The sequence below is a fragment of the Octopus bimaculoides genome, chromosome 11 (genome assembly GCF_046866305.1).
Source record: "Octopus bimaculoides isolate indiv1 chromosome 11, ASM4686630v1, whole genome shotgun sequence".
Classification (NCBI taxonomy): Eukaryota; Metazoa; Mollusca; class Cephalopoda; order Octopoda; family Octopodidae; genus Octopus; species Octopus bimaculoides.
Window position 1 is genome coordinate 83,797,473 of NC_142938.1, and position 25,472 is coordinate 83,822,944.

Consider the following 25,472-nt stretch of genomic DNA (forward strand, 5'->3'; position numbering starts at 1 on the left):
CCAATAAAGTCGGATACCAAAAATTAAACACTGGCCATAATGTGGGGGACCAATAACTAAAGACTGGCCATAAATTCGGGGACAAAACATATGCACACTGGCCATGAAGTCGAGGACCAAAATATGCACACTGGCCATAAAGACGGGGACCAAAAACTGAACACTAGCCATAAAGTCGGGATCGAAACATTTGCACACTGGCCATAAAGTCGAGGCCAAAATATTTGCACACTAGCCAAAAAGTCGGTGTCCAAACATTTCCACACGGGCCATAAAGTCAGGGACCAAAACTTGCACACTGGCCAAAAAGTCGGCGTCCAAACATTTGCCCACTGGCTAAGTCGGGGACCAAAAATTGAACACTGGCCATAAAGTCGGGGACCAAAATTGCACACTGGCCATAAAATCGGGGACCAAAAATTGAACACTGGCCATAAAGTCGGGGACCATATGTTGAACACTGGCCATAAAGTCGGGGACCATATGTTGAACACTGGCCATAAAGTCGAGGACCAAAATTTGCACACTGGCCATAAAGACGGAGACCAAACTTGCATACTGGCTATTAAGTCGAGGACCAAAAATTGAACGCTGGCCATAAACTCGGGGTCGAAACATTGGCATACTGGCCATAATGTCGGGGTCCAAGTATTTCCGCGCTGGCCAAAGAGTCGGTGTCCAAACATTTGCACACGGGCCATAAAGTCGGGGACCAAAAATTGAACACTAGCCATAAAATCGGGGACCAAAAATTGAACACTGGCCATAAAGTCGAGGACTAAAATTTGCACACTGGCCATAAAGACGGGGACTAAACATGGCATACAGGCCATTAAGTCGAGGACCAAAATTTGAACACTGCCAATAAAGTCGGTGACCAAAAAAATTAAACACTGGCCATAATGTGGGGGACCAATAACTAAACACTGGCCATAAAGTCGGGGTGTAAACATTTTCACACAGGCCAAAAAGTCGGGGACCAAAAATGGAAAACTGGCCTTAAAGTCGGGGACCAAATATTGAACGCTGGCAATAAAGTCGGGGACCAAATGTTGAACACTGGTCATATGGTCGGGGACAAAAAATTGAACGCTGGCCATAAAGTCGAGAACCAAAAACTGAACATTAGCCATAAACTCGGGATCGAAACATTTGCACACTGGCCATAAAGTCGAGGCCAAAATATTTGCACACTGGCCAAAAAGTCAGTGTTCAAACATTTGCACACGGGCCATAAAGTCAGGGACCAAAATTTGCACACTGGCCATAAAGTCGGGGACCAAATGTTGAATACTGGTCATAAAGTCGGAGACCAAAAATTGCACACTGGCCATTAAATTCAGGGTCTAAAATTTCATCACTGGCCATAAAGACGGGGACCAAACATTACATACTGGCCATAAAGTCGAGGACCAATAACTGAACACTGGCCATAAAATCGGGGTCGAAACATTTTCACACTGGCCATAAAGTCGGGGACCAAAAATTGAACACTGGCCATAAAGTCGGGGACCAAATGTTGAATCATCATCATCATCATCATCATCGTTTAACGTCCGCTTTCCATGCTAGCATGGGTTGGACGATTTGACTGAGGACTGGTGAAACCGGATGGCAACACCAGGCTCCAGTCTGATTTGGCAGAGTTTCTACAGCTGGATGCCCTTCCTAACGCCAACCACTCAGAGAGTGTAGTGGGTGCTTTTACGTGTCACCCGCACGAAAACGGCCACGCTCGAAATGGTGTCTTTTATGTGCCACCCGCACAAGCCAGTCCAGGGGCACTGGCAACGATCTCGCTCGAAAATCCTACAGGAGCCAGTCAGGCGGTACTGGCAACGGCCACGCTCAAAATGGTGCATCTCATGTGCCACCCGCACAAGAACCAGTCAAGGGGCACTGGCAACGATCTTACTTGGCTTGCCGGGTCTTCTCACGCACAGCCCATTTCCAAAGGTCTCGGTCCGTAGTCATCGCCTCGGTGAGGCCCAATGTACGAAGGTCTTGCCTCACCACCTCAGCCCAGGTCTTCCTGGGCCTACCTCTTCCACGGGTTCCCTCAACTGTTAGGGTGTGGCACTTTTTCACGCAGCTATCCTCCTCCATTCTCACCACATGTCCATACCAGCGCAATCGTCTCTCTTGCACGCCACAACTGATGCTTCTAATGTTCAGCTTTTCTCTCAAGATACTTACACTCTGACGGGTATTCACATTGACATTACACATCCAACGGAGCATACTGGCTTCATTCCTTGCGAGCTTACGTATGTCCTCAGCAGTTACAGCCCATGTTTCACTGCCATGTAGCATGGTTGTTCGTACGCATGCGTCATACAGTCTGCCTTTTACTCTGAGTGAGAGTCCCTTTGTCGCCAGCAGGGGTAAGAGCTCTCTAAACTTTGCCCAGGCTATTCTTATTCTAGCAGCTACACTTTCAGCGCACCCACCCCCACTACTAACTTGGTCGCCCAGATAGCGGAAGCTATCGACTACCTCTAGTTTTTCACCCTGGAATGAGATAGAAGTTGTTTCCTGTTTGTTTGCAGTCTTTATTGCACCTGAACATCTGCCACAAACAAAAACTAACTTGCTAGTTAACCTGCCTTTGATGTTGCTGCACCTCTTATGTGTCCATAGCTTGCACCGGGTACATCTTATAGAGTTACTACCTACTCCTTTTCTACATACTGAGCAGGGCCATCTACCTGAAGGGGTTTGTGTTTTATCTACCTTCCTACTTATTAGGATTTTGGTTTTAGCTAGGTTGACTCTAAGGCCCTTCAATTCTAGACCTTGCTTCCACACCTGAAACTTCTCCTCTAGTTCTGATAGTGACTCCGCAATTAGGGCAAGGTCATCAGCATAGAGGAGCTCCCAGGGGCAACCTGTCTTGAACTCCTCTGTGATTGCCTGGAGGACTATGGTAAATAATAGGGGGCTGAGGACGGAACCTTGGTGGACCCCTACCTCTACCCGGTATTCATTGCTGTACTCATTTCCAACCCTCACCTTACTGGCAGCATCTCTGTACATGGCTCGCACAGCTCTCACTAACCATTCTTCTATCCCAAGTTTCCTCATTGACCACCAGATAAGGGATCGGGGGACCCTGTCAAAGGCTTTCTCCATGTCAACGAAAGCCAGGTACAGAGGTTTATCCTTAGCTAGGTATTTCTCCTGCAACTGTCTCACTAGAAATAAGGCATCAGTAGTGCTTTTACCTGGCACGAAACCCAAACTGCATCTCATCTAAATTGATTCGCTCCCTAATTAGTTGGGCTATGACCCTCTCTGTAACTTTCATAACCTGATCTAACAGCTTGATGCCTCTGTAATTATTTGTATCTAAAGCGTCCCCTTTACCTTTGTAGCAGTTGACTATGATGCTGCTACACCAGTCATAGGGTATGACTCCTTCGTGTATCACCTGGTTAGTAATACGGGTGACTAGGCTATAGCCAACACTGCCGGATATTTTGAGCATCTCTGCAGTGATTCCTGATGGGCCGGGGGCTTTCCCGGTCTTCATACTCTTAATTGCTTTATCTACCCTGGTACTATCAACTCGGATAGCTGGTCCCTCTATTGGGTCGACATAAGGCAGGCTCTCTTTCTCCCATTCATTCTCTTTATTAAGCAATCTATCGTAGTGACATCTCCAGACCTCTTTCTTTTCATCCTCATTTAATGCAAGCGTACCATCATCCATGCGAACACATTTCTCTCCTACAACATCACTATTCTCTCTCCTACACTGTCTTGCAACACGAAATACCTCGAGTCTTTGGTCCTCACGGCGCAGAACATTGGCAAATCTTTCCTTATCTGCTTCCCCTCTGGCTAAATAAACCTGTCGCCTAGCCTCCGTTCTGGCACATTGGTACAATTCCCTGCTACCACCGTTCTTCCAGTCCTTCCAAGCCTGTTTCTTTTGTCTAATAGCCCTGTCTACCTCCTTGTTCCACCACCACGTTACTCTGGGTTGGGAGGGGACCTTACACCACCCACAAATCTGGTCGGTGGCTTTCAACAGGTTGTCCCGCAGAAATCTCCAATTGTCTTCCACGTTGTATGATGCTATATCCCCTTCTATTTCGTTAAATGCTTCAAGTAACTTGTCTCTAAGTCTCTGTCCGTTTGCAGGGTCTTTAAGCTTCCACACCCTTCTTCTCCAAGCCTGTCTAATTCTGGGCACCCATTTTGCCTTGATCCCAAAGTCGCTAACTACTAATCTATGTTGTGGGGTACATTCTTCGCCAGGGTAGGTTTTGGCATTTATAAGCCGCCCTCTTTCCCTATTTCTGGCGAGGATGTAGTCGATTTGGCTAGAGTGTCTGCCGGAGCGGTAGGTGACTAGGTGACTGGCAGGTTTCCTGAAGTTGGTATTGCAGACCATAAGATTGGTTGCATCACAGAACTCCAGCAGTCTGGTTCCCTCCTCGTTGCGGGAACCGAAGCCATAGCCTCCATGTATGCCATGGAAGCCCCCAGCACGACGTCCGACATGACCGTTGAAGTCTCCAGCCACAAAGAGAAGGTCCCTGTCACTCGTCGACGAGGTAGTTTGCAAGAGGGTGTCATAGAATTGGTCTTTCAGACCATCTGGTAGCCCAGGTTGAGGTGCATAGGCTGAGGGTCATAAAGTCGGGGACCAAAAATTGCACACAGTCCATTAAGTCGGGGACGCAAAATGGAACACTGGCCATAAAATCGGTGACTAAATATTGAACGCTGGCCATAAAGTCGGGGAGCAAGAATTGAACGCTGGCCAAAAAGTCGGTGTCCAAACATTTGCACACTGGCCATAAAGTCGGGGCCAAAATTTGCACACTGGCTATAAAGACGGGGACCAAACATTGCATACTGTCAATAAAGTCGGGAACCAAAAATTAAACACTGGCCATAAGGTGGGGGACCAATAACTAAACACTGGCCATAAAGTCGGGGACCAAATATTTGCACACTGGCCAAAAAGTCGGTGTCGAAACATTTGCACACGGGCTATAAAGTCAGGGACCAAAATTTGCACACTGGCCATAATGTCGGGGACCAAAATTTGCACACTGGCTATAAAGACGGGGACCAAACATTGAATACTGTCAATAAAGTCGGGAACCAAAAATTAAACACTGGCCATAAGGTGGGGGACCAATAACTAAACACTGGCCATAAAGTCGGGGACCAAATATTTGCACACTGGCCAAAAAGTCGGTGTCGAAACATTTGCACACGGGCTATAAAGTCAGGGACCAAAATTTGCACACTGGCCATAATGTCGGGGACCAAAATTTGCACACTGGCCATAAATTCGGGGACCAAAAGTTGAACACTGGCCATAAAATTGGGGACCAAATGTTGAACACTGGCCATAAAGTCGGGGACCAAAAATTGCACACTGGCTATTAAGTCGGGGACTGAAAATTGAACACTGGCCATAAAGACGGGGACCAAACATATGCACACTGGCCATAAAGTCGGGGACCAAAATATGTACACTGGCCATTAAGTCGAGCACCAAAAATTGAAAACTGCCAATAAAGTCGGGGACCAAAAATTAAACACTGGCCATAAAATGGGGGAACAATAACTGAAAACTGGCCATAAAGTCGGGGTCGAAACATTTGCACAATGGCCATAAAGTCGGGGACCAAAATGTAAACACTGGCATTAAAGTCGGGGACCAAAAATTGAACACTGCCAATAAAGTCGGGGACTAAAAATTGAACGCTGGCCATAAAGTCGGGGTCGAAACATTTGCACACTGGCCATAAAGTCGGGTTCCAAATATTTGTGCACTGGCCAAAAAGTCGGGGACAAATATTGAACGCTGGCCATAAAGTCGGGGACCAAATGTTGAACACTGGTCATAAACTCGGAGTCGAATCATTCGCACACTGGCCATAAAGTCGGGGTCCAAATACTTGCACACTGGCCAAAAAGTCGGTGTCCAAACATTTGCACACGGGCCATAAAAATCTGGTACCAAAGATTGGACACTGGCCATAAAGTCGGTGACCAAACATATGCACACTGGCCATAAAACCGGGGACAAAACTTTGCACACTGGCCTTAAAGTCGAGGACCAAAAATTGAAAACTGCCAATAAAGTCGGGGACCAAATGTTGAACACTGGCTATAAAGTCGGGGACGAAAAATTGCACACTGGCCATTAAGTCGGGGACCAAAAAGTCAGCGACTTTTATGGCCAGTGTGCGAGTTTTTGTACCCGTCATTATGGCCAGTCTTCAATTTTTGGTCCCCGACTTCATGGTCAGTGTTCAATTTTTGGTCTCCGTCTTTATGGCCAGTGTGCAATTATTCGTCCCCGACTTTATGGCCAGTGTGCGATTTTTTGGTCCCCGACTACATGGCAAGTGTACGATTTTTGGTCCCCGACTTTATGGCCAGTTTTAAAATTTTGGTCCCCAAATTCATAGCCAGTGTTCAATTTTTGGTCCCTCGTCCTTATGGCCAGTGTGCAATTATTGGTCCCCGACTTTGTGGACAGTGATTGATTTTTGGTCCCCGACTTTATGGCCAGTGTTCAACTTTTGGTACCCGACTTTATGGCCAGTGTGCGAATTTTGTTCCCCGACTTTATGGCCAGTGTACAATGTTCGGTCCCCGTCTTTATGGACGGTGTGCAATTTTTGTTCCCCGACTTTATGGCCAGTATGCGAATTTTGGTCCCCGATTTTATGGCTAGTGTTCAATTTTTGGTCCCCGACTTTATGGTCAGTGTTCAAAATTTTGGTCCCCGACTTTATGGCCAGTGTGCAATTATTCGTCCCCGACTTTATCGCCAGTGTTGAATTTCTGGTCCCCGACTTTATGGCCAGTGTACAATGTTCGGTCCCCGTCCTTATAGACGGTGTGCAATTTTTGGTCCCCGACTTTATGGCCAGTGTGCGATTTTTGGTTCCCGTCTTTATGGCCAGTGTGCAATATTTGGTCCCCGACTTTATGACCAGTGTGCGATTTTTGGTCCCCGTCTTTATGGCCAGTGTGCAATATCTGGTCCCCGACTTTATGGCCAGTGTGCGATTTTTGGTCCCCCATTTTATGACCAGTGTTCAATTATAGGTCCCCGACTTTATGGCCAGTGTACAATGTTCGGTCTCCGTCTTTATGGCCGGTGTGCAATTTTTGGTCCCCGACTTTATGGCCAGTGTGCAATTTTTGGTCCCCGTTTTTATGGCCAGTGTGCAATTATTCGTCCCCGACTTTATGCCCAGTGTTCAGTTTTTGGTCCCCGTCTTTATGGCCAGTGTTCAATTATTCGTCCCCGACTTTGTGGCCAATGTCCGATTTTTTTGTCCCCGACTTTATGGCCAGTGTACAATTTTTGGTCCCCGACTTTATGGCCAGTGTTCAATTTTGGGTCCCCGTCTTTATGGCCAGTGTGCAATTATTGGTCCCCGACTTTATGGCCAGTGTTCAATTTTGGGTCCCCGTCTTTATGGCCAGTGTGCAATTATTGGTCCCCGACTTTATGGCCAGTGTTCAATTTCTGGTCTCCGACCTTATGGACAGTGTGCGAATTTTGTTCCCCGACTTTATGGCCAGTGTACAATGTTCGGTCCCCGTCTTTATGGCCGGTGTGCAATTTTTGGTCCCCGACTTTATGTCCAGTGTACAATGTTCGGTCCCCGTCTTTATGGCCGGCGTGCAATTTTTGGTCCCCGACTTTATGGCCAGTGTTTAATTTTTGGTCCCTGACTATATATATACAGGTAGATGAAGGTATGTACATACATGTACGTACATATGCATATACTCATATTATTTGTATTTTATTGAAGGAATTCCCGTTCTTCCTATCAAGTTCACAGGTGCCCTTAACTCAGTCAGACCCATTAAACTTCACTTTTTCCGGGATAACACTTAACCCCTCCCCCTTTCATCTCCTAATCACTTGGTTACCATGTTGTCTCTCTCTACCTGACAACGACACGTCGGCCCCGCAAGAACGTGCCTGGCGACGCAAGGTCGTGCCCGATGCCGCAAGAACGTGCACCCCACTGGCTATGCAAACAGGCTAATGTCTGTTCCCCCTGATCAGAAAGATAGTCCATTGCTGGGAAATCTATTTACAATTGAGTGGACTGCAGCAATATGAAATGAGGTGTTTTGTTCAAGAATACAATGTACTGCTCAGTATGGGAATTGAACCCACAATCTAGTCACTGTGAGTGCAACACCCTAACCACTAGGTCACACGCCTTCACACACACACACACACACACACACATGTATACATATGCATATATATAGAAGTATATATGTATGCATATGCATGTATGGCAATCATTTTTATGTCTGTTTTCCATGCTAGCATGGGTTAGATGTATATATATTTGATGATTTTTATTTACTTCTGGATCCCATTCATAACCCTTACCTATTGCTCAAGTAAGGGATCTCTTATTCTAATGGTTTATTCATTAACAGGGAAAACGATAACAATCTAATCGCTCATAGCTAAGAAATTGTCCGAGACAGCAAATGTAAACACACGAAGTATTGAGTAGAAGCTGTAATTAAGGCGAAAGTGAGAGAATGTTTTGGTTCTGTCTGAAGTCCGGACGGACGGAAGCGCAGATGGGAGCATGCGCAATGGTGAGCGGAAGTGATCAGACGGCAGTTGGTTATGATGGAATTAAGACGTGTTTGCAACGAAGAGAAGAAAACCTTCCCCTCCAGATTGTTGACAGGTAAGAAGAAAAGCTCATTTCTCCTTGTTTTTGTAATGTCAACCCTCCTGTTTCTTAATTTTCCCTTTATACCACAACACACACACGCTTTTGTGAGAAGCAGAGTAATGTTTATAATCGGTATATAACTTATACTGAAAAAACAAAAAAACAGAAAGAGACACTCAACCCTTTAATTTCTTCTGACTCTCCTCCCATTTCGTTTAATCTCACTTGACGCAGAAATACCCGAAGTCATCCAGTTATATTGTTTTGTTTGCAACGTCCTGTACCCAGATATGCATATATATATATATATACAGGTAGATGAGGGTATGTACATGTATATATGCATATATATATGCATATACTTGCCTATTCCCCTTCTATAGTTGATTAATTTTTTCCTTCCCAGTATTTACAGCTAAGGCTACCTCGCATCACCAACTGCTTAGCCATAGATCTGACCGTCTCCTTATGAGCATGTGTTTTGTCATTTATTATTATTTCTCAGCAAACACCCTATACTTCGGTTTTACACTGATTAACGCTAACATAAGGATACTAATATATAACAGGGTAATGATATTTCTTTTATCATGTTTATGCTCTTCGCTTTAAATCAGTGTGGTATTAATCGTATTATTTTTTTATAGCCTTAAACAAAACACGTGTGTGTTTTTGGGTACATACATGCATACGTGTGTTTGTGAGTGCATGCGAGAGTGGGCGTGTGTGAATGGGTACTTGTGTGTGTGTATGTGTTAGTATGTTTATGGGTGTATACTTATGCATACATACAAGTGTGTGCAAATATATACAAATGTGTGTACGTGTGGGTATGTGCATGCGTGCATATGTAGTAAGTGCGTGTGTGAGTATTGGCACGTCTGTATATATACAGGAATGTATGTATATAGACAGGCAAGCAAGTTAAGGCGCGCGTGTGTGAGCACATGTATTGGCGAAAGTCTCGATATGTGGTGTGTGTGTGGGGGGTGCTTGTGTTTGTGTGTATGTACGGGCATGTGTGTAGGAGCGTAGGTGTATGTTTGTATATGTGCATATATATATGTATATACATGTATAAATGTAGGCGCATATGGCGGTGTACATGCATATATACATGCATGCATGTGTGTGTGCGTGTATACGTATGTATGAGTGTGCAGGTGTGGATACTTGCATGTTTGTACATATACAGGAAAGTAGGTATGGATACAGGCACGTATGTATAGGCGAGCGCGTGTGTGTGTACATATGTGCATGTGGAGGTTTCTGTGTGGGGGTGTGTATGTGGGCATGTGGATATGTACACATGGGTATGCGCATATGTATGTATGTGTGTGTGTGCGTACACGCACGTTTTTGTAAATAGGTGTCTGCACGCTAGCAGACGCATATGTAAACACTCACTTTAATTACCTCCCCTCACCCACCCGAATGACTCCTTGACCACAACCTTTAGCATCACATCAGAGACACCCTCCCTTTATATTTCTATGTAAACTGGCTTTCTTATGCCTCTAAAGCCCATGGAATAATATCGGTGACCCCGTCGTAACTCTATGTAAACAAACCTTCTGACGGTCACTGACCATGTAACACCTCAGCTGGTAAGTTACCCCATCATTTCGCTTTTGTCTTGCTACTAAATGTTTTATTATGTTCTCCCTGGTGAGAAACAAGTTATAATTCCAGCTACCCTTTCTTTTTTTGTGAAATGGCCCTCATTTGCTTGGAACTTTCATCGACATGCGTTTTGCTCCATTTGTTGTTATTATGCATATACTCATATATTATTTGTATTTTATTGAAGGAATCCCCGTTCTTCCTATCAAGTTCACAGGTGCCCTTAACTCAGTCAGACCCATTAAACTTCACTTTTTCCCACCCCTTTTTCCGGGATAACACTTAACCCCTCCCCTTTTCATCTCCTAATTACGTGGTTACCCTGTTGTCCACTTCTACCTGACAACGACACGTCAACAGCTGATTTTAAAGGAAGGAGATAATTTGACTTCACTAACTATTTCAGAAGAGGTGCGCATTGCCTAATTACTAAACACTCAAATGGTTCAGTGTTTTTAATTCTGGTGACTTTCGCTTATTGGCGCCTCAGAGATGTTCTTGATCTGCGTGGGATTTGGCTGCTATTTCTCGCTGTGGAAGACAGGTGTCTATGATCTGTGCGTGATTTGGCAGCTGTTTCTAGCTATGTAGATGTCTCCAACGACTAGAACTCTAGAGCCTCAAGAGATTACTTTACTTGCTGTTAGTTTCAACAACAACCACTGGCTTCCAGTCCGGCTATTTGCAGAGACTGAATTAGTGGTTAACAGTAATCCATGTGTCCTGTTTCTATTACTCCTTCCTTTACCATTTGTAGTCACCATGTTTCTTATAGAAAACCTTTGAAAGACCACCCATACTACCTTTACACAGAAACTTAAGTAAGATCAATATTTCTAATACACAGTTTGTCAACATCAGTTGCTGAGATGTCCAGAAGAAAATGAAACAAAGTGTTTCGGCCAGAAGCAACTCAAGTGGAGGTCTCCGATGAAATTTCCCAGCTCGTTCAGGTATGGTAGTATGTTATTGCAATTTGCAATTCGTTTTCTTTCTGAATGTCAAGTTTTATTGACTTCTCTTTCTTTACTAACATTGAAAATGCTTTGATATGGTATTTTACTCACTTATTTAAAAAAAAAAAAAAAAAACATCCAAAGCTTTATTATTTTTTGTTGTTGTTGTTTCATTTCCACACAGAAGAAATGTTAGAAGGTAAGTTTCTATTTAAAAAGAGTCTCACATTTTATGAATCTTTATAACTGATTGTGAATATTGGTGTGGTTGTACCCCCGCCCCCTCTGTTAAACTTTAAATCACTGTGAAATAGGAAGTTAGTATTGTAGAACAAAGATCAGTTTGATCAGATATGTTGGTATCAAAATGGTGTAGAGTTTCTTTTTCTTTTCTTTTTTTCTTTTGTTGGTTTGTAATATTTTAAGCCACTTCACTGAATTTCCTTTGCAGATTCATAGCTTGTTGAGAGCCTCCGAGAAATGTGCTGTTGGTCAGACCAAACTCAAACGAGTGCTCATCTCCATAGCCGGTGTGTCCACACTTGTTCTCAAAGGAAATTCCGAGTTGACTGTAGAGACCTGCAATGGCTGCTAATATTTTTAGAGATTTAGGACGATTTTGTAGCTTGATATTTGTGTTATTTTTTGAGTCCTGTATCTATTTTGTCCTTGTCTGCATGAGTGGCTCTGTGGTTAAGAAGTTTGCTTCACAACCACATGGGCTGACCAAAACTTTGAGAGTGGATTTGCTAGATGGAAACTGAAAAAAACTCATATATATATATGTGTGTGTTTGTGTGTGTATATATGTATATAGATATATATATACACACATACACACGTGTGGTTATGTACAAGGAGTGAGAGTGAACGAGTAGACAGGCATGAAGAAGCATTGGAGATTGATTTGCAGTGCTGCTCATTGGGGTTAATTGATGATGGTGACTTTGCATGTGGTGTCCCCCACCCTCCACTAGTACCAAGACCACCATCATTCACCCTAATTTCAAAATGTTTTTAAAACTTGTGCATATGCGCACGGCCTGTTATTAATTATGGGTTGAATGACATCACGTAAAGTTTGATAATTAAAAAAATTTTTTTGGGTGTTGAAAATTTTTATGAATTTGTGTTCTGCAAATATCTTGTACAATTATGCAAGTCCCACCCCCATAAACCCCTGTGGATCCTGAAATTAGACTTAACTGGTCTCGATCCCAGTAGGAATGAAAAGGGCATTGCTGGAATTTTTGCATAGATTTAAGAGGTATGTAAATGATAAATTGTTTTGATAACATAATTATCTGTTAGTAAATATCTTTTCCTTACACACACACACACACACACACACACACACACACACACACACACGCACACACACACACACACACACACAAACAAACTACCTTTATCCTGTGAGGTGTCGAAATTAAAATTTTTTTATTTTATTTTATGTTTTAGTTATTTTAGAACTTCAGACTTTTTTTCTATAATTCTATTTATATAAATTACCATTTTGTGTGATGTTTTGGCTTGTAGAGACTGCAGTATATTTTTGGTTACTGTTATAAAAAAAAAGTGACAAGGAATAGTACTACAAAAATGAAAGTAAATTACATGCTACCAATACTTTTAATCCTGCCACCTCTGTTTACCATTCTTGTGGACTTTGAAATGGACTTTGTCTCTGTAAAAGTCTTTTGTTTACTCTGTGCGTTTTCTCAAAGATCAATTTAATTTTTCAATCAAACATTAGATCTGCAGGTGACTTGCCTGAACTGATATTTAGAATTTATTTAGCATTTCGTCATTGCCTAATTTTTTTTTTCTCTCTAGCACTTGCTTCAAAGTATCTACAAATCATTCTGCTTGCCCATTTGACCCTGGGTGGTAGGGCGGAGTAAACGTGTGCTTGATTGCATGCATTTTATACAATTTCTTGAACTCATCCTGTAAATTATGTTCCATTGTCCGATACTGTGGTGTCTGGAACATTGTATTGAGCAAAAAAGTTCATGCAGGAACTTTGCTACCTTCGCAGTAGGTTGACTGCACCTACATACTTCCGGTCACATGGTAAGGCTATCAACAATGTAGTCGGCACCATTCAGTGGTCCAGTGTAGTCTATATGTACTCTGGACAATGGACTCAGGCCATGATTGGTATTTGTGGTGCTTTGGCTGCTGGAACACAACCTCTACAAGATTTTACCAAATTTTCAATGTCCTGGTCCAGTGTCGGCCAAGACGCATAACTCCTTGTCAAAGCTTTCATTCTCGAGATCCCCAGGTGTCCACTACGAAATTCATGTAATATCTGTTTCTGTAGGGCAGTTGGTACCACCACAGCCTTTCCTCAGCTTCAATGTCCCAAGCTTTGGGATTGATGTCGGTCAGTTTTAGGCGTTGCCTCAGCTGATCCTTGTATCAGTGGCATGGATGGCCACACAGTGGTCACCAGATAAAATCTGACGCAGTAGCTTGGTTTCTTTCATTCTTGCATTTGTGGCCTGTCCATTTCAGGATGATGGCCTCGATGCTATTGTTTTAATTTAATATTGAGATCACATGTTTTTGGTTTCTTTTTACAATTATATTTTCATGTTCTTGAATTCCGGATGGATTTGACGAAAGCCTTCTTGACTCTATCCACATTTTCTGTTTCTGGTTCAGAATCTAATATGATTGTCTTTTCTGTTCTTGAAGATATTTTATAAGGTCCTATATAACAAGGACTTAACGAATGAGGAGTGATTTCTTTATTACCCACAAGGGGGCCAGTGGGGACATATAACAATTAGAAAAAAAACAAAAACTTATGATAAAAATGAATGATAATGAAAATGAGCTACTTTATTTCATTATATTGGCTATGAAAGCCGTACATAGATGGAGTAGCTGCGGGCTGGACAAAGACATTGATGAGATGAATGATGAACACGATGATATTAATGGGAGAAGGCAGAAGTCCCCCGCCGAACTCTGCTTCTCTAAAACATTGTTCTTTTATAATTTACATATTTGAGGCAATAAACCTCTTAGCACAGTTTCTTATTGGACTCAAGCTCCTTACAATGAGGTACTAAGCCTCTTACTGCAGACGACACCATGTCCTTAAAATGAAGCACCTGCCTCTTACAACTCTTCTCATGGGTCACATGCCCCTTCAGTATGAGGCACTCATCTTCTTACAATCTTCCGACCCAAAGCGCCACTTAGGCACTCCAACAGTGCCACCATCGGAAGCACAATATATCCTCAGGGAAGGAGTTCATTCAGGCTATGTCTCCTCCATTGACAAGCCCTGTAAAAAAGCTCTCCCAACGCCTCCTCTCACTTTCTGGAGAAAACCAAATATTGTTCCTCCATTTGTTCGAGGTTACAACTTCCTCCATCGGTGGCACAATGCCCACCGACGGGGCTTTGGAACATGCCAGCAGTGTGTATTAGCAATCATTTTGTTTGGCCAGGACATACATTCATGGGTTACTGTTTCTCTGGCACTAAAAGAGTCTGGTAAAACCAGTGGATATGTCACGGCAAATGTATTGGAATCAACTGAAATTGCAATGCAGAAGAATGTGATTTACCTGTTTCCAAAGTTTAAGTGGGCCTTTCGTCAAACAATGCTGTTGGGAGGCATTGACCTGCCCCTGCAGGTGCCAAGTGGCAAGCCGACTGATTTAGGCTGGTTAACTTTTGACCCTGCCACTGCTTCATATTTCTTTTAATGGGGTCTTCTTCACGAGGTCGCTGCCCTTCATCAGACACGAGAACGGTGACATCATCCACATATGCTGTTGCTCCCTTACCATAAGCGCCACCCCCCCCGCAGTCCCCAACCTCCGCAGCAGTGGCTCAAGGGCCAATACATACAGAAGCAGCAACAGGGGCAGCCCTGGCGAATTTAATGCTTAATTGCGAATGGCTTTGAGGAGAGACCGTTCACCTGGACGACTGATTCGATGTCGCTATACATAGCATTGATCCAGCTATGGAAAGTTGAGCCCAGTCTGACCCCCACCAGATACTGATAGTCAACCCTATCGAATGCTGTAGACTGGTCTAAATTCACCAGTGCCCCACCCTTGCCAGGAATTTTTCTTACCTGCTCTATGGTGAAGCAAATGTGGTGAAGGTTGTCGTAGCAAGTGGAAAAAAGGGATCTGCTTGCATCATGATGAGAAGATGGTGTAAGGAAAGTATTTCCCAGCAGCGAAAGACAAGACCTGAGTCAATCAGAAACAGCCAGAATCATCTTCCTTAAACATTGCTGGATAAAATTTGTTAAGTTGAGGCAGAAATTTAGGGCAGTGAAAGATGAAACATTGGTAAAAAATGAAGCCAATAAAGGGATGTAGTTGTTGGTGGGGGGTCAATGAAGGCAGGTCCTTAGGGGTCACAGTTTTGGTAGGGTGCTATCTTCGTTTGTTTTACTATCGACTCTCAGGTTGCTGAGGGGTAATGTTGTAAAACGTGATAAATGTTTTTTGAATACTTCAAAGGTTAATCCCAAATAAGGGAGCCAAAGTATTAAAGGAGTCTCAATATGGTAGAGGTCTGATGGATTTAATTGGTGAACCCTCTTCAATTCACCATTTGCCATCTTAAAGAAGAACGTATTGGGCCATGTGGCTCTGGGTTCTTTACATTTAAGAATTCCTTCTGGCTGAAGGAATTTAATCCTGGGTCTCTGTTTAGTGAAGTTGCGCCTGAGACTAAAGAGTAGCAACATTTACACAGACCCCACTTCTGTCTAATGATAGACATTCAAATGCAGTGAAACACTCAGTTTCTTTTAGTGATTTGTGTGTTTGTTTTTTTGGATTATAAATTAGAAACCATTTGCACAGAATTTGGTAGCTCTGTCTTACAATGCTGAAGGGATTGTTGTGCTTGATAATTTCCAGGTCAATAGTTTTAATTCCTAAGAAAATACCAACTTGTTACCAATTACTTCCTAACTGCCATGACACCTTCAGGAGATGCTTCTCTTCCAGGTTTTGAGAACCAACTTACTGGGATAGAACTTGTACTTTCTTGTCCTCAACCTTTGCAGATTCAACTGTCTGTGATGTCGTCAGGACCTCCTCCATACACGTTGGAGTCTCAACTGCCACTGTTTGAACTTGCTTCTCTTCAATCTTTGGAGTCTCAACTTGCTATGGTTTCCTTTCTGATGTAGGTGCCAACGTGGGATTCTTATAAGTAGTTGGCACCCTAGACATCATTTCAGAGGAATTTTGGAAAAGCATTCCCCACAAATCACAACATGACCACAGGGATAGAATTTCATGTTGTATTTCTTTACTTCACACAACCTACATGGTGCCTGTGCTGGGAATAATAGCTTTAATTTTTCTTTCAACTTTGCATTTTTAAGTGGAGTTAATTCTCTTGCTTTTAAAGTAAAAGTTTCCACTCTCGTGGACTAGATAACTAGCAACCACCACACCAGAGAGCCTTTCTCTATTTCGCATGTTGAGCTTCATGCAGTACTTAACTAAAATGGTCAAGTGTTCCTCCTCAGAATGAAACACTTTCTTTACAGCAAGGTGCAGACAATTGTTGCCTTCTTTGTTCACAGCGTTTACGTCTGCACAAAAAAACTTCTTTTAAAAAAAAAGAAATTTTTTAAATCCACACCATACCTAATATCACTTTTAAATGTCAAGTCATACCCTAATTCAAACACAACTATGCTTTCCCATTGGACACCTCTTAAACTTCCTATGAGAAATAATGACTTTGTGCTGATAGAAGTAAATGAAAAAGAGTTATTATATATTATTATTCATAATTTACATTTGTTTTCTTATGGTAATCATAAATATAATAAAAAATAGCACAAATAAATAAATAGTTGATATACTGGAAATTCTTTCTCTCGAATATGTAGAGGCATATTTATATAATAAATATTGATCTACGTCATAATTGTTTTTTTTATCTGTTTTAATTTTGTTTTTTTATGTATTTGAATTCTCAATGCAAATACTCTTAAACATACGGATTTCGAACCAATATTTTGTGATTTAGCATTCCTTGAACATAGAATTTCATGTGTCTTTTTGAAATATTGTACTCAAGTGGCTTATGTACAGAGATATGTATTGTTTATCAATCAAATATTGTATATAAGTCAAAATAAATTGTTGACTTTGTCTTTTTCAAAAATTATAGTATTATAATGTAAATAAATTGTTAGATTGTCAATTGTATTTTTCTATTTAATTTATTATTTGTAATTTATACTCCTATGTCTGTGGTATTCAACTGCTGTACCTGTGAACTGGATGTTTTACACTCCATTTAAGGAATCATTTTTTTTTTCTTTTGTTACATTATATATACATGCGGGTGACACATGAAATGTTTGAGCGGGTTCGTTGCCAGTGCCCCTGGATTGGCACATGTGCGGACGACGCCCCTGGGCCGGCTCTTGTGCGGGTGACACAGGAGGTTTTTCGAGCGGGATCGTTGCCGGTGCCCCTGGACTGGCTCATGTGCGGGCAACACATGAAATCTTTCGAGCGAGATCGTTGCCGGTGCCCCTGGGCTGGCTTGTGTGCGGGCGACACATGGAATGTTTCGGGCTGGATCGTTTCCGGTGCCCCTGGGCTGGCTCTTGTGCGGGTGACACATGAAATGCGATTTGACTGAGGACTGGTGAAACCGGATGGCAACACCAGGCTCCAATGTAATTTGGCAGAGTTTCTACAGCTGGATGCCCTTCCTAACGCCAACCACTCAGAGAGTGTAGTGGGTGCTTTTACGTGTCACCCGCACGAGGGCCAGTCAGGCGGTAGTGGCAACAGCCATGCTCAAAATGGTGTCTGTTATGTGCCACCCGCACAAGAGTCAGTTCAGGGGCACTGGCAACGATCTCGCTCGAAAATCCTATGAAGGCCAGTCAGGCGGTTCTGGCAACGGCCACGCTCAAAATGGTGCATCTCATGTGCCACCCGCACAAGAGCCAGTCCAGGGGCACTGGCAACGATCTCACTTGGCTTGCCGGGTCTTCTCACGCACAACACATTTCCAAAGGTCTCGGTCAGTAGTCTCAGTCAGTAGTCACCAGTGCCCCACCCTTGCCAGGAGTTCCTTAAGAAATAGTTTCCTTTTTGCGTTACTACTAACAAATCGTATCTTTAAGACGTAGTTTAGGCAGAATACCTTATATATTGGCAACTTTCATTTTTTATCTTGCCTTAATTCTGTCATATTATTAACCAAAAGTCTTCCTGCCTATATATAAAATAGTATCTGCGTCATATCTGTTTCCGATACTGTCCTGCTTTTTCGTTTTATATAGAAAACGTTGATTTAATTAGTTTGATAAGTGCCTCTGCACGAAACTCTCGAACCTTCAGTCACTATGTAACTTTCTCCGATCAATAAATCTATACTTATTGAGACTGACTCAACATAAATTCTATTTTTCATGTTTGATGAGAACCCAATAATGTTCGGAAATCGATTAAAGTTGTTCATCTTTGTTTTCAATCTACGGAGAAATGGCTAAATTTGCCCTCTCTATAAATATACGATATATATATAAATCTAAATAAACCTTGATAATCGACTCGGGAATCTCCCCAATGACTTTACAAAGGTCACTTGGGGCCCCAATTCGCCGTGGAACCGTTTGGCAGCTGGTATCGTTACGAGGTCTATTTATATTTACCCACTTCTCTACTTGGAGAGTAAGCTCTCCTCCGGTTATATGGTTTTACCGTATATTATCACATATGTATATATATATATATCTCTCTCTATATATATATATGTATATATGTGTGTGTGTGTGGAGAGAGAGAGAGAGAGAGAGAGAGAGAGAGAGAGAGAGAGAGAGAGACGTAGGTAGGTACATATGTAAGCACACAAACACGCACGCATATATATACGAATGTATGTATTTGTGTGTCTGTATGTCACCCCACCATCGCCGTATAACTAATGTTGATGCGATTATGCCCCTGTAACTTGTCTGTTCGAAAAAAGAGGCGTATAGGCTACTTTTGTATTATAGTGTGCGTGTTGTTATTTAACCCAGGGTCAAACCTGACTGAGCAGGCTCGTGCTCAAAGTCACTCTGGCCGTGACCATCCCATCCTATTCCTACGTCTCTGCTTGAAGTAGTTGTGGGATTTTAAGTGAGATTTGGTTACTACTTCTAGCAATTCGAGCCAAAAGCTCTACAATCAAAGATGTTCCAGCAATGACCATCCCATCTGTTATTCAGACAGAGTGTATCTAAGACTACATTGTGTATTGTATAGTATAGTGTTCAGTCTTAATAGCTACAGTTGTAGTTAGTTCCGTCTTGGTTCAACTTGCGCTTGGTAGCCTCTTCGTTTACACCCTTTAAATCCCACTTCAACTCAACAAAACTCTGTCTCACACACACACACACACACACCCACATACACACACACCCACATAAACACACACACACACACTCACACACACACATACACACACACACACACACATGCAGAGCCACCTTTGAAAGTGTCAGTCTTTAAGGGATTATGTTCGTCCACCACTGTTTGGCTTTCATTGCTGCACCTTCTCTGTGTGTTTTGTGGATAAAGTTTCCTTTCGATCTTCTCAGCAGAACTTTTGCCAGACACTTTATTCACGTTGATTGAAGCAATGACAAATAAAGGGTCTTCAATGTACCTGAAAATTGAAGGAAAAGATGATGGATAATGAAACGAATAATGCATGGCAAATTGAATGCAATTTAATAAATGATAATATACGTGTGTTTAATTGTAATCGTCTAAGCCCTCTAACCACTAAGCTACACACCTGCACTTTTACGTATCTCCTGGTAGTTTTGTCTCTTGCATGTGAGATATCTCTGTGGGTTTAAGTGTAGCGGGGTCAGTTGTCTGATGTTCCATGGGGTTTGCTGCTAAGAAATCAGATAGGGTTTGGCAGTCTGTTATTTTGGAACCAGTTTTCTTGGTGATTTATCCAGGGTTGAAATAGTTGCCTGGCAATGTCTGGGGGACAACGGATTAGATGTCGGTTGATTATCCTGTTATGTTGTTATTTTATAGGTGTGTGGCTCCTGGTTAGGAGATTCAGCTCATAATCGTAAGGGTGTGGGTTTGGTTCCCACACTTTACTTCAGCTCACTCAGCTGGCAGAAATGAGTCATACCTGTAATTCAGTGGACCAGCTTATCATGTTCTGTGTTCTGTGTTGGATTTCCCTGAGAACTACATCAATCGTATGCATGTCAGTCCCACCTTGTCTTCTACTATAGTCTCAGGTTAAGCAAATCCTTGGGAATGGATTTGGTAGAAAGAAACTGGAAGAAGCCCATCACATATGTGTGTGTGTGTGTGTGTGTGTGTGTGTTTGTTTGTGTTTGTCCCCCCACCATTCCTTGACAGCCAATGCTGGTGTGTTTGTGTCTCTGTAACCTAGTGGTTCGACCTAGTGGTCCAACACATGTGCATGTGAATGGCAATATATATATATATATATATATATATATATATATATATATATATATATATATATATATAGAGAGAGAGAGAGAGAGAGAGAGAGAGAGAGAGAGAGAGAGAGAGAGCGGGAGAGAGAACTTATTCGTGTTGTTATTGTTGCTGTTTAACCCCAGGTCAGCCCTGATCCAGTAGAATCAATGACAAAACAGGCTTCCCGTCTTTTATTTTAGACATAGTGTATCTAGGAGTACATTATCTAATGTATAGTATAGGTGTTGCCATTGGTAGTTGTAGTTGTTGTCGTTTAAGCCCAGGGCTGTCTGGATCCAGTAGACTTATGATCACTGATGTTCCAGCCGTGACCATCCCATCTTTTATTCAGACATCGTGTATCTTGGACTACAATTGCTAATGTATAGTATAATAGTTAGTATTCGTGGCTATGGTTGTTTAACCCCAGGTCAGTCCAGATCCAGCAGAGCCAATGATAATGTAGAGTTCCAAATGTGACCATCCTGTTTGCATCTAATACTAACCTGATCTCGTTTGTCCTTCGTTGAAAGAAGGAAGGCGATTTGGCTGCAGTTTCTAACAGCGTATAGGCTGCATTTGTATTATAGTGTCATCATCATCATCATCATCATCGTCTAACGTCCGCTTTCCATGCTAGCATGGGTTGGACGATTTGACTGAGGACTGGTGAAACCGGATGGCAACACCAGGCTCCAATCTAATTTGGCAGAGTTTCTACAGCTGGATGCCCTTCCTAACGCCAACCACTCAGAGAGTGTAGTGGGTGCTTTTACGTGTCACCCGCACGAAGGCCAGTCAAGTGGTACTGGCAATGGCCACGCTCAAAATGGTGTCTTATATGTGCCACCTGCACAAGAGCCAGTCCAGGGGCTCTGGCAACGATCTCACTTGGCTTGCCGGGTCTTCTCACGCACAGCACATTTCCAAAGGTCTCTGTCAGTAGTCATCGCCTCGGTGAGGCCCAATGTTCTTAGGTCTTGCCTCACCACCTCAGCACAGGTCTTCCTGGGCCTACCTCTTCCACGGGTTCCCTCAACTGTTAGGGTGTGGCACTTTTTCACGCAGCTATCCTCATCCATTCTCACCACATGTCCATACCAGCGCAATCGTCTCTCTTGCACACTACAACTGATGCTTCTTATGTTCAGCTTTTCTCTTAAGATACTTACACTCTGACGGGTATGCACACTGACATTACACATCAAGCGGAGCATACTGGCTTCATTCCTTGCGAGCTTACGTATGTCCTCAGCAATCACAGCCCATGTTTCACTGCCATGTAGCATGGCTGTTCGTACACATGCGTCATACAGTCTACCTTTTACTTTGAGTGAGAGTCCCTTTGTCGCCAGCAGAGGTAAGAGCTCTCTAAACTTTGCCCAGGCTATTCTTATTCTAGCAGCTACACTTTCAGTGCACCCACCCCCACTACTAACTTGGTCATCCAGATAGTGGAAGCTATCGACTACCTCTAGTTTTTCTCCCTGGAATGAGATAGAAGTTGTTTCCTGTTTGTTTACAGTTTATTGCACCTGAACATCTGCCACATACAAAAACTAACTTCCTAGTTAACCTGCCTTTGATATTGCTGCACCTCTTATGTGTCCATAGCTTGCACCGGGTATATCTTATAGAGTTACTACCTACTCCTTTTCTACATACTGAGCAGGGCCATCTACCTGAAGGGGTTTGTGTTTTATCTACCTTCCTACTTATTAGGATTTTGGTTTTAGCTAGGTTGACTCTATGGCCCTTCGATTCTAGTCCTTGCTTCCACACCTGAAACTTCTCCTCTAGTTCTGATAGTGACTCCGCAATTAGTGCAAGGTCATCAGCATAGAGGAGCTCCCAGGGGCAACCTGTCTTGAATTCCTCTGTGATCGCTTGGAGGACTATGATAAATAGGAGGGGGCTGAGGACGGAACCTTGGTGGACACCTACCTCTACCCGGAATTCATTGCTGTACTCATTTCCAACCCTCACCTTACTGGCAGCATCTCTGTACATGGCTCGCACAGCTCTCACTAACCATTCTTCTATCCCAAGTTTCCTCATTGACCACCAGATAAGGGATCGGGGGACCCTGTCAAAGGCTTTCTCCATGTCAACGAAAGCCAGGTACAGAGGTTTATCCTTGGTTAGGTATTTCTCCTGCAGCTGTCTTACTAGAAATATGGCATCAGTAGTGCTTTTACCTGGCACGAACCCAAACTGCATCTCATCTAAATTGATTCGCTCCCTAATTAGTTGGGCTATGACCCTCTCCGTAACTTTCATAACCTGATCTAACAGCTTGATGCCTCGGTAATTATTTGTATCTAAAGCATCATCTTTATCTTTGTAGCAGTTGACTATGGTGCTGCTACACCAGTCATTGGGTATGACTCCTTCGTGTAACACCTGGTTCGTAATACGGGTGACTAGGCTGTAGCCAACACTGCCAGATATATATGGTAGTATTTAATAAAGGAGTACTGAGGTAAAAGAACATGCTAAGTATATATTAATTTAATTATAATCTAAGCAGTTTATTTTAAGTATTGAATATACCAGTATTGTTATGTAAAAGTTAAGTATGAATTTATAGAGGTACAAAAATTAGATTTATTTTATAAATAAATAAAAGCTATTATAAAATAATAAAGAAATAAAATAATCAGGCAGGGCAGAACACCGTAGAAAAAGGAATAAAATAGCTTAATCACGAACACTATGGTAAAGTATATGTAACTTATTAACCACAATAGAGAAGCACACATACACACGGACACACGAGCACACATATACACATATACACACACACATCCATTGTCTCCTCCCAACACAACTTCAAAAGAAATTCACCGATAAACGTCGCCATTTTGTCTTCTTCCGTCGGTCATTCATTTTGGCAGACGACAAAATCCTGCTGAATACAAAAATCCCGCTAAAAACACAGTTTTTCACTTTCTCTCTGGTTATTCATGCGTAGAAAATAACAGGTCTCGCATTTTAATCTTCAACAGGTACGTCTCAAATTTATATAAGCACAGAAAAGCAATGACTTCTTCCCTATTTTCTTCCAGTTTCTCCCAGGTTCATTTTCTGTCAAAGCAATTCTTAACGTATTAACACAGAATTCTCGCATCAATACAGTCGGGTGTGTTTTGAGGGAGATTTGGCTGCTATTTCTACCAGGTCTATCTATCATGTATATGTCTGAATTTTTATTTTTCATTCACAGATTTGTATTTCAAACATTTAACATAATCTTTTCTATAAATCAACTTATCGTCAACACACACACACACGCGCAAGCACACACACACATACACGCACACATGAACACACACACATGAACACACACACACACACACACACACATGAACACACATACACACACACACACACACGCATACACGCACACATGAACACACACACACACGTCCATGTTATCTCTCTTCGGTGCACATTGGGATTAGACACTGAGGGAAAACGGCTGTAACTTTTTTAGTTTTTAATTTTAGCGATTTTCGCTTTCGGTAATGTGTTCTCCATATCACGGTCATGCGATTCCCCCTTTTACTCTTTTACTTGTTTCAGTCATTTGACTGTGGCCATGCTGCAGCACCGCCTTTAGTCGAGCAAATCGACCCCAGGACTTATTCTTTGGATGCCTAGTACTTATTCTATTAGTCTCTTTTGCCGAACCGCTAAGTTACGGGGACCTAAGCACACCACCAGCGGTTGTCAAGCGATGTTGGGGGACAAACACAGACATACATATATATATATATATATATATATATACATATATACGACAGGCTTCTTTCAGTTTCCGTCTACCAAATCCACTCACAAGGCTTTGGTCGGCCCGAGGCTATAGCAGAAGACACTTACCCAAGGTGCCATGCAGTGGGACTGAACCTGGAACCATGTGGTTGGTAAGCAAGCTACTTACCACAGAGCCACTCCTGCGCCTATCACTGTGGATATATTTCGGCTTTGTGCTTGATAAATGTCTGAAAGTTCTCCCACGAAATCTCCCACTACATATCGTAATGTATGAAGGAACGAACGAACGAACGAGCAAACGAACGTACGTATGAAAGAACGAACGAACGAACGCATGTATGTACGTACGTACGTACGTACGTACGTACGTACGAACGAACGAATGCAAGAATGTACGTAGGAACGTACGTTCTTACGAACGAACGAACGAACATACGAACAAACGAACGAACCTCTGTAATTATTTGCATCTAAAGCGTCACCTTTACCTTTGTAGCAGTTGACTATGGTGCTGCTACACCAGTCATTGGGTATGACTCCTTCGTGTATCACCTGGTTAACAATACGGGTGACTAGGCTATATGAATATTTTCTTAAGGATTTTCTTGCCAAGTTTCATGCAGTAATATCAAAAGATCTGGCTTTAAAGATGCTTTCTTGTTCTTTTTAGGAAGTGTCTTGTCCATCATGCCTCAGAGGTGTTCAGTAGGGTTCATATCTGGTAACTGGCTTAGCCATGGAAGCTTTTTAAGGCCATTCTCTTCCAACCAATCTTGGGTCTTTTTAGCTGTGAAAGAAAGCTCTATCTTCCATAAATAGTGTTCTTTAATCATTTCACCACTGGAGGAGATAGGAAGAAGTTCTTTCTACAATATGGACACAATTATTTGAATTTATGTATCCCTTACACTCCA

General features: G+C 42.5%; 1 protein-coding gene across 5 annotated transcripts; it reads left to right on the forward strand.

Annotated features, from left to right (window-relative positions):
* Positions 1 to 3,198: 3,198 nt before the first annotated feature.
* On the forward strand, positions 3,199 to 17,500 carry LOC149133422 (uncharacterized). 5 transcript variants are annotated; one of them, XR_016243744.1, is made up of 3 exons: positions 3,199 to 8,717; positions 11,176 to 11,281; positions 11,736 to 14,190. XR_016243744.1 is itself a non-coding variant. In XM_089360503.1 (3 exons), the coding sequence occupies exon 3, from the start codon at positions 14,404 to 14,406 to the stop codon at positions 15,013 to 15,015; it is 612 nt and encodes a 203-aa protein (XP_089216629.1). In that variant the 5' UTR covers positions 8,338 to 8,717; positions 11,176 to 11,281; positions 11,736 to 14,403; the 3' UTR covers positions 15,016 to 17,500. The 5 variants fall into 5 exon arrangements, 4 of the variants coding, with proteins under 4 accessions (XP_089216629.1, XP_089216633.1, XP_089216630.1 ...); XM_089360503.1 differs by having other exon boundaries at positions 8,338 to 8,717; positions 11,736 to 17,500; XM_089360507.1 differs by having other exon boundaries at positions 8,443 to 8,717.
* Positions 17,501 to 25,472: the final 7,972 nt, after the last annotated feature.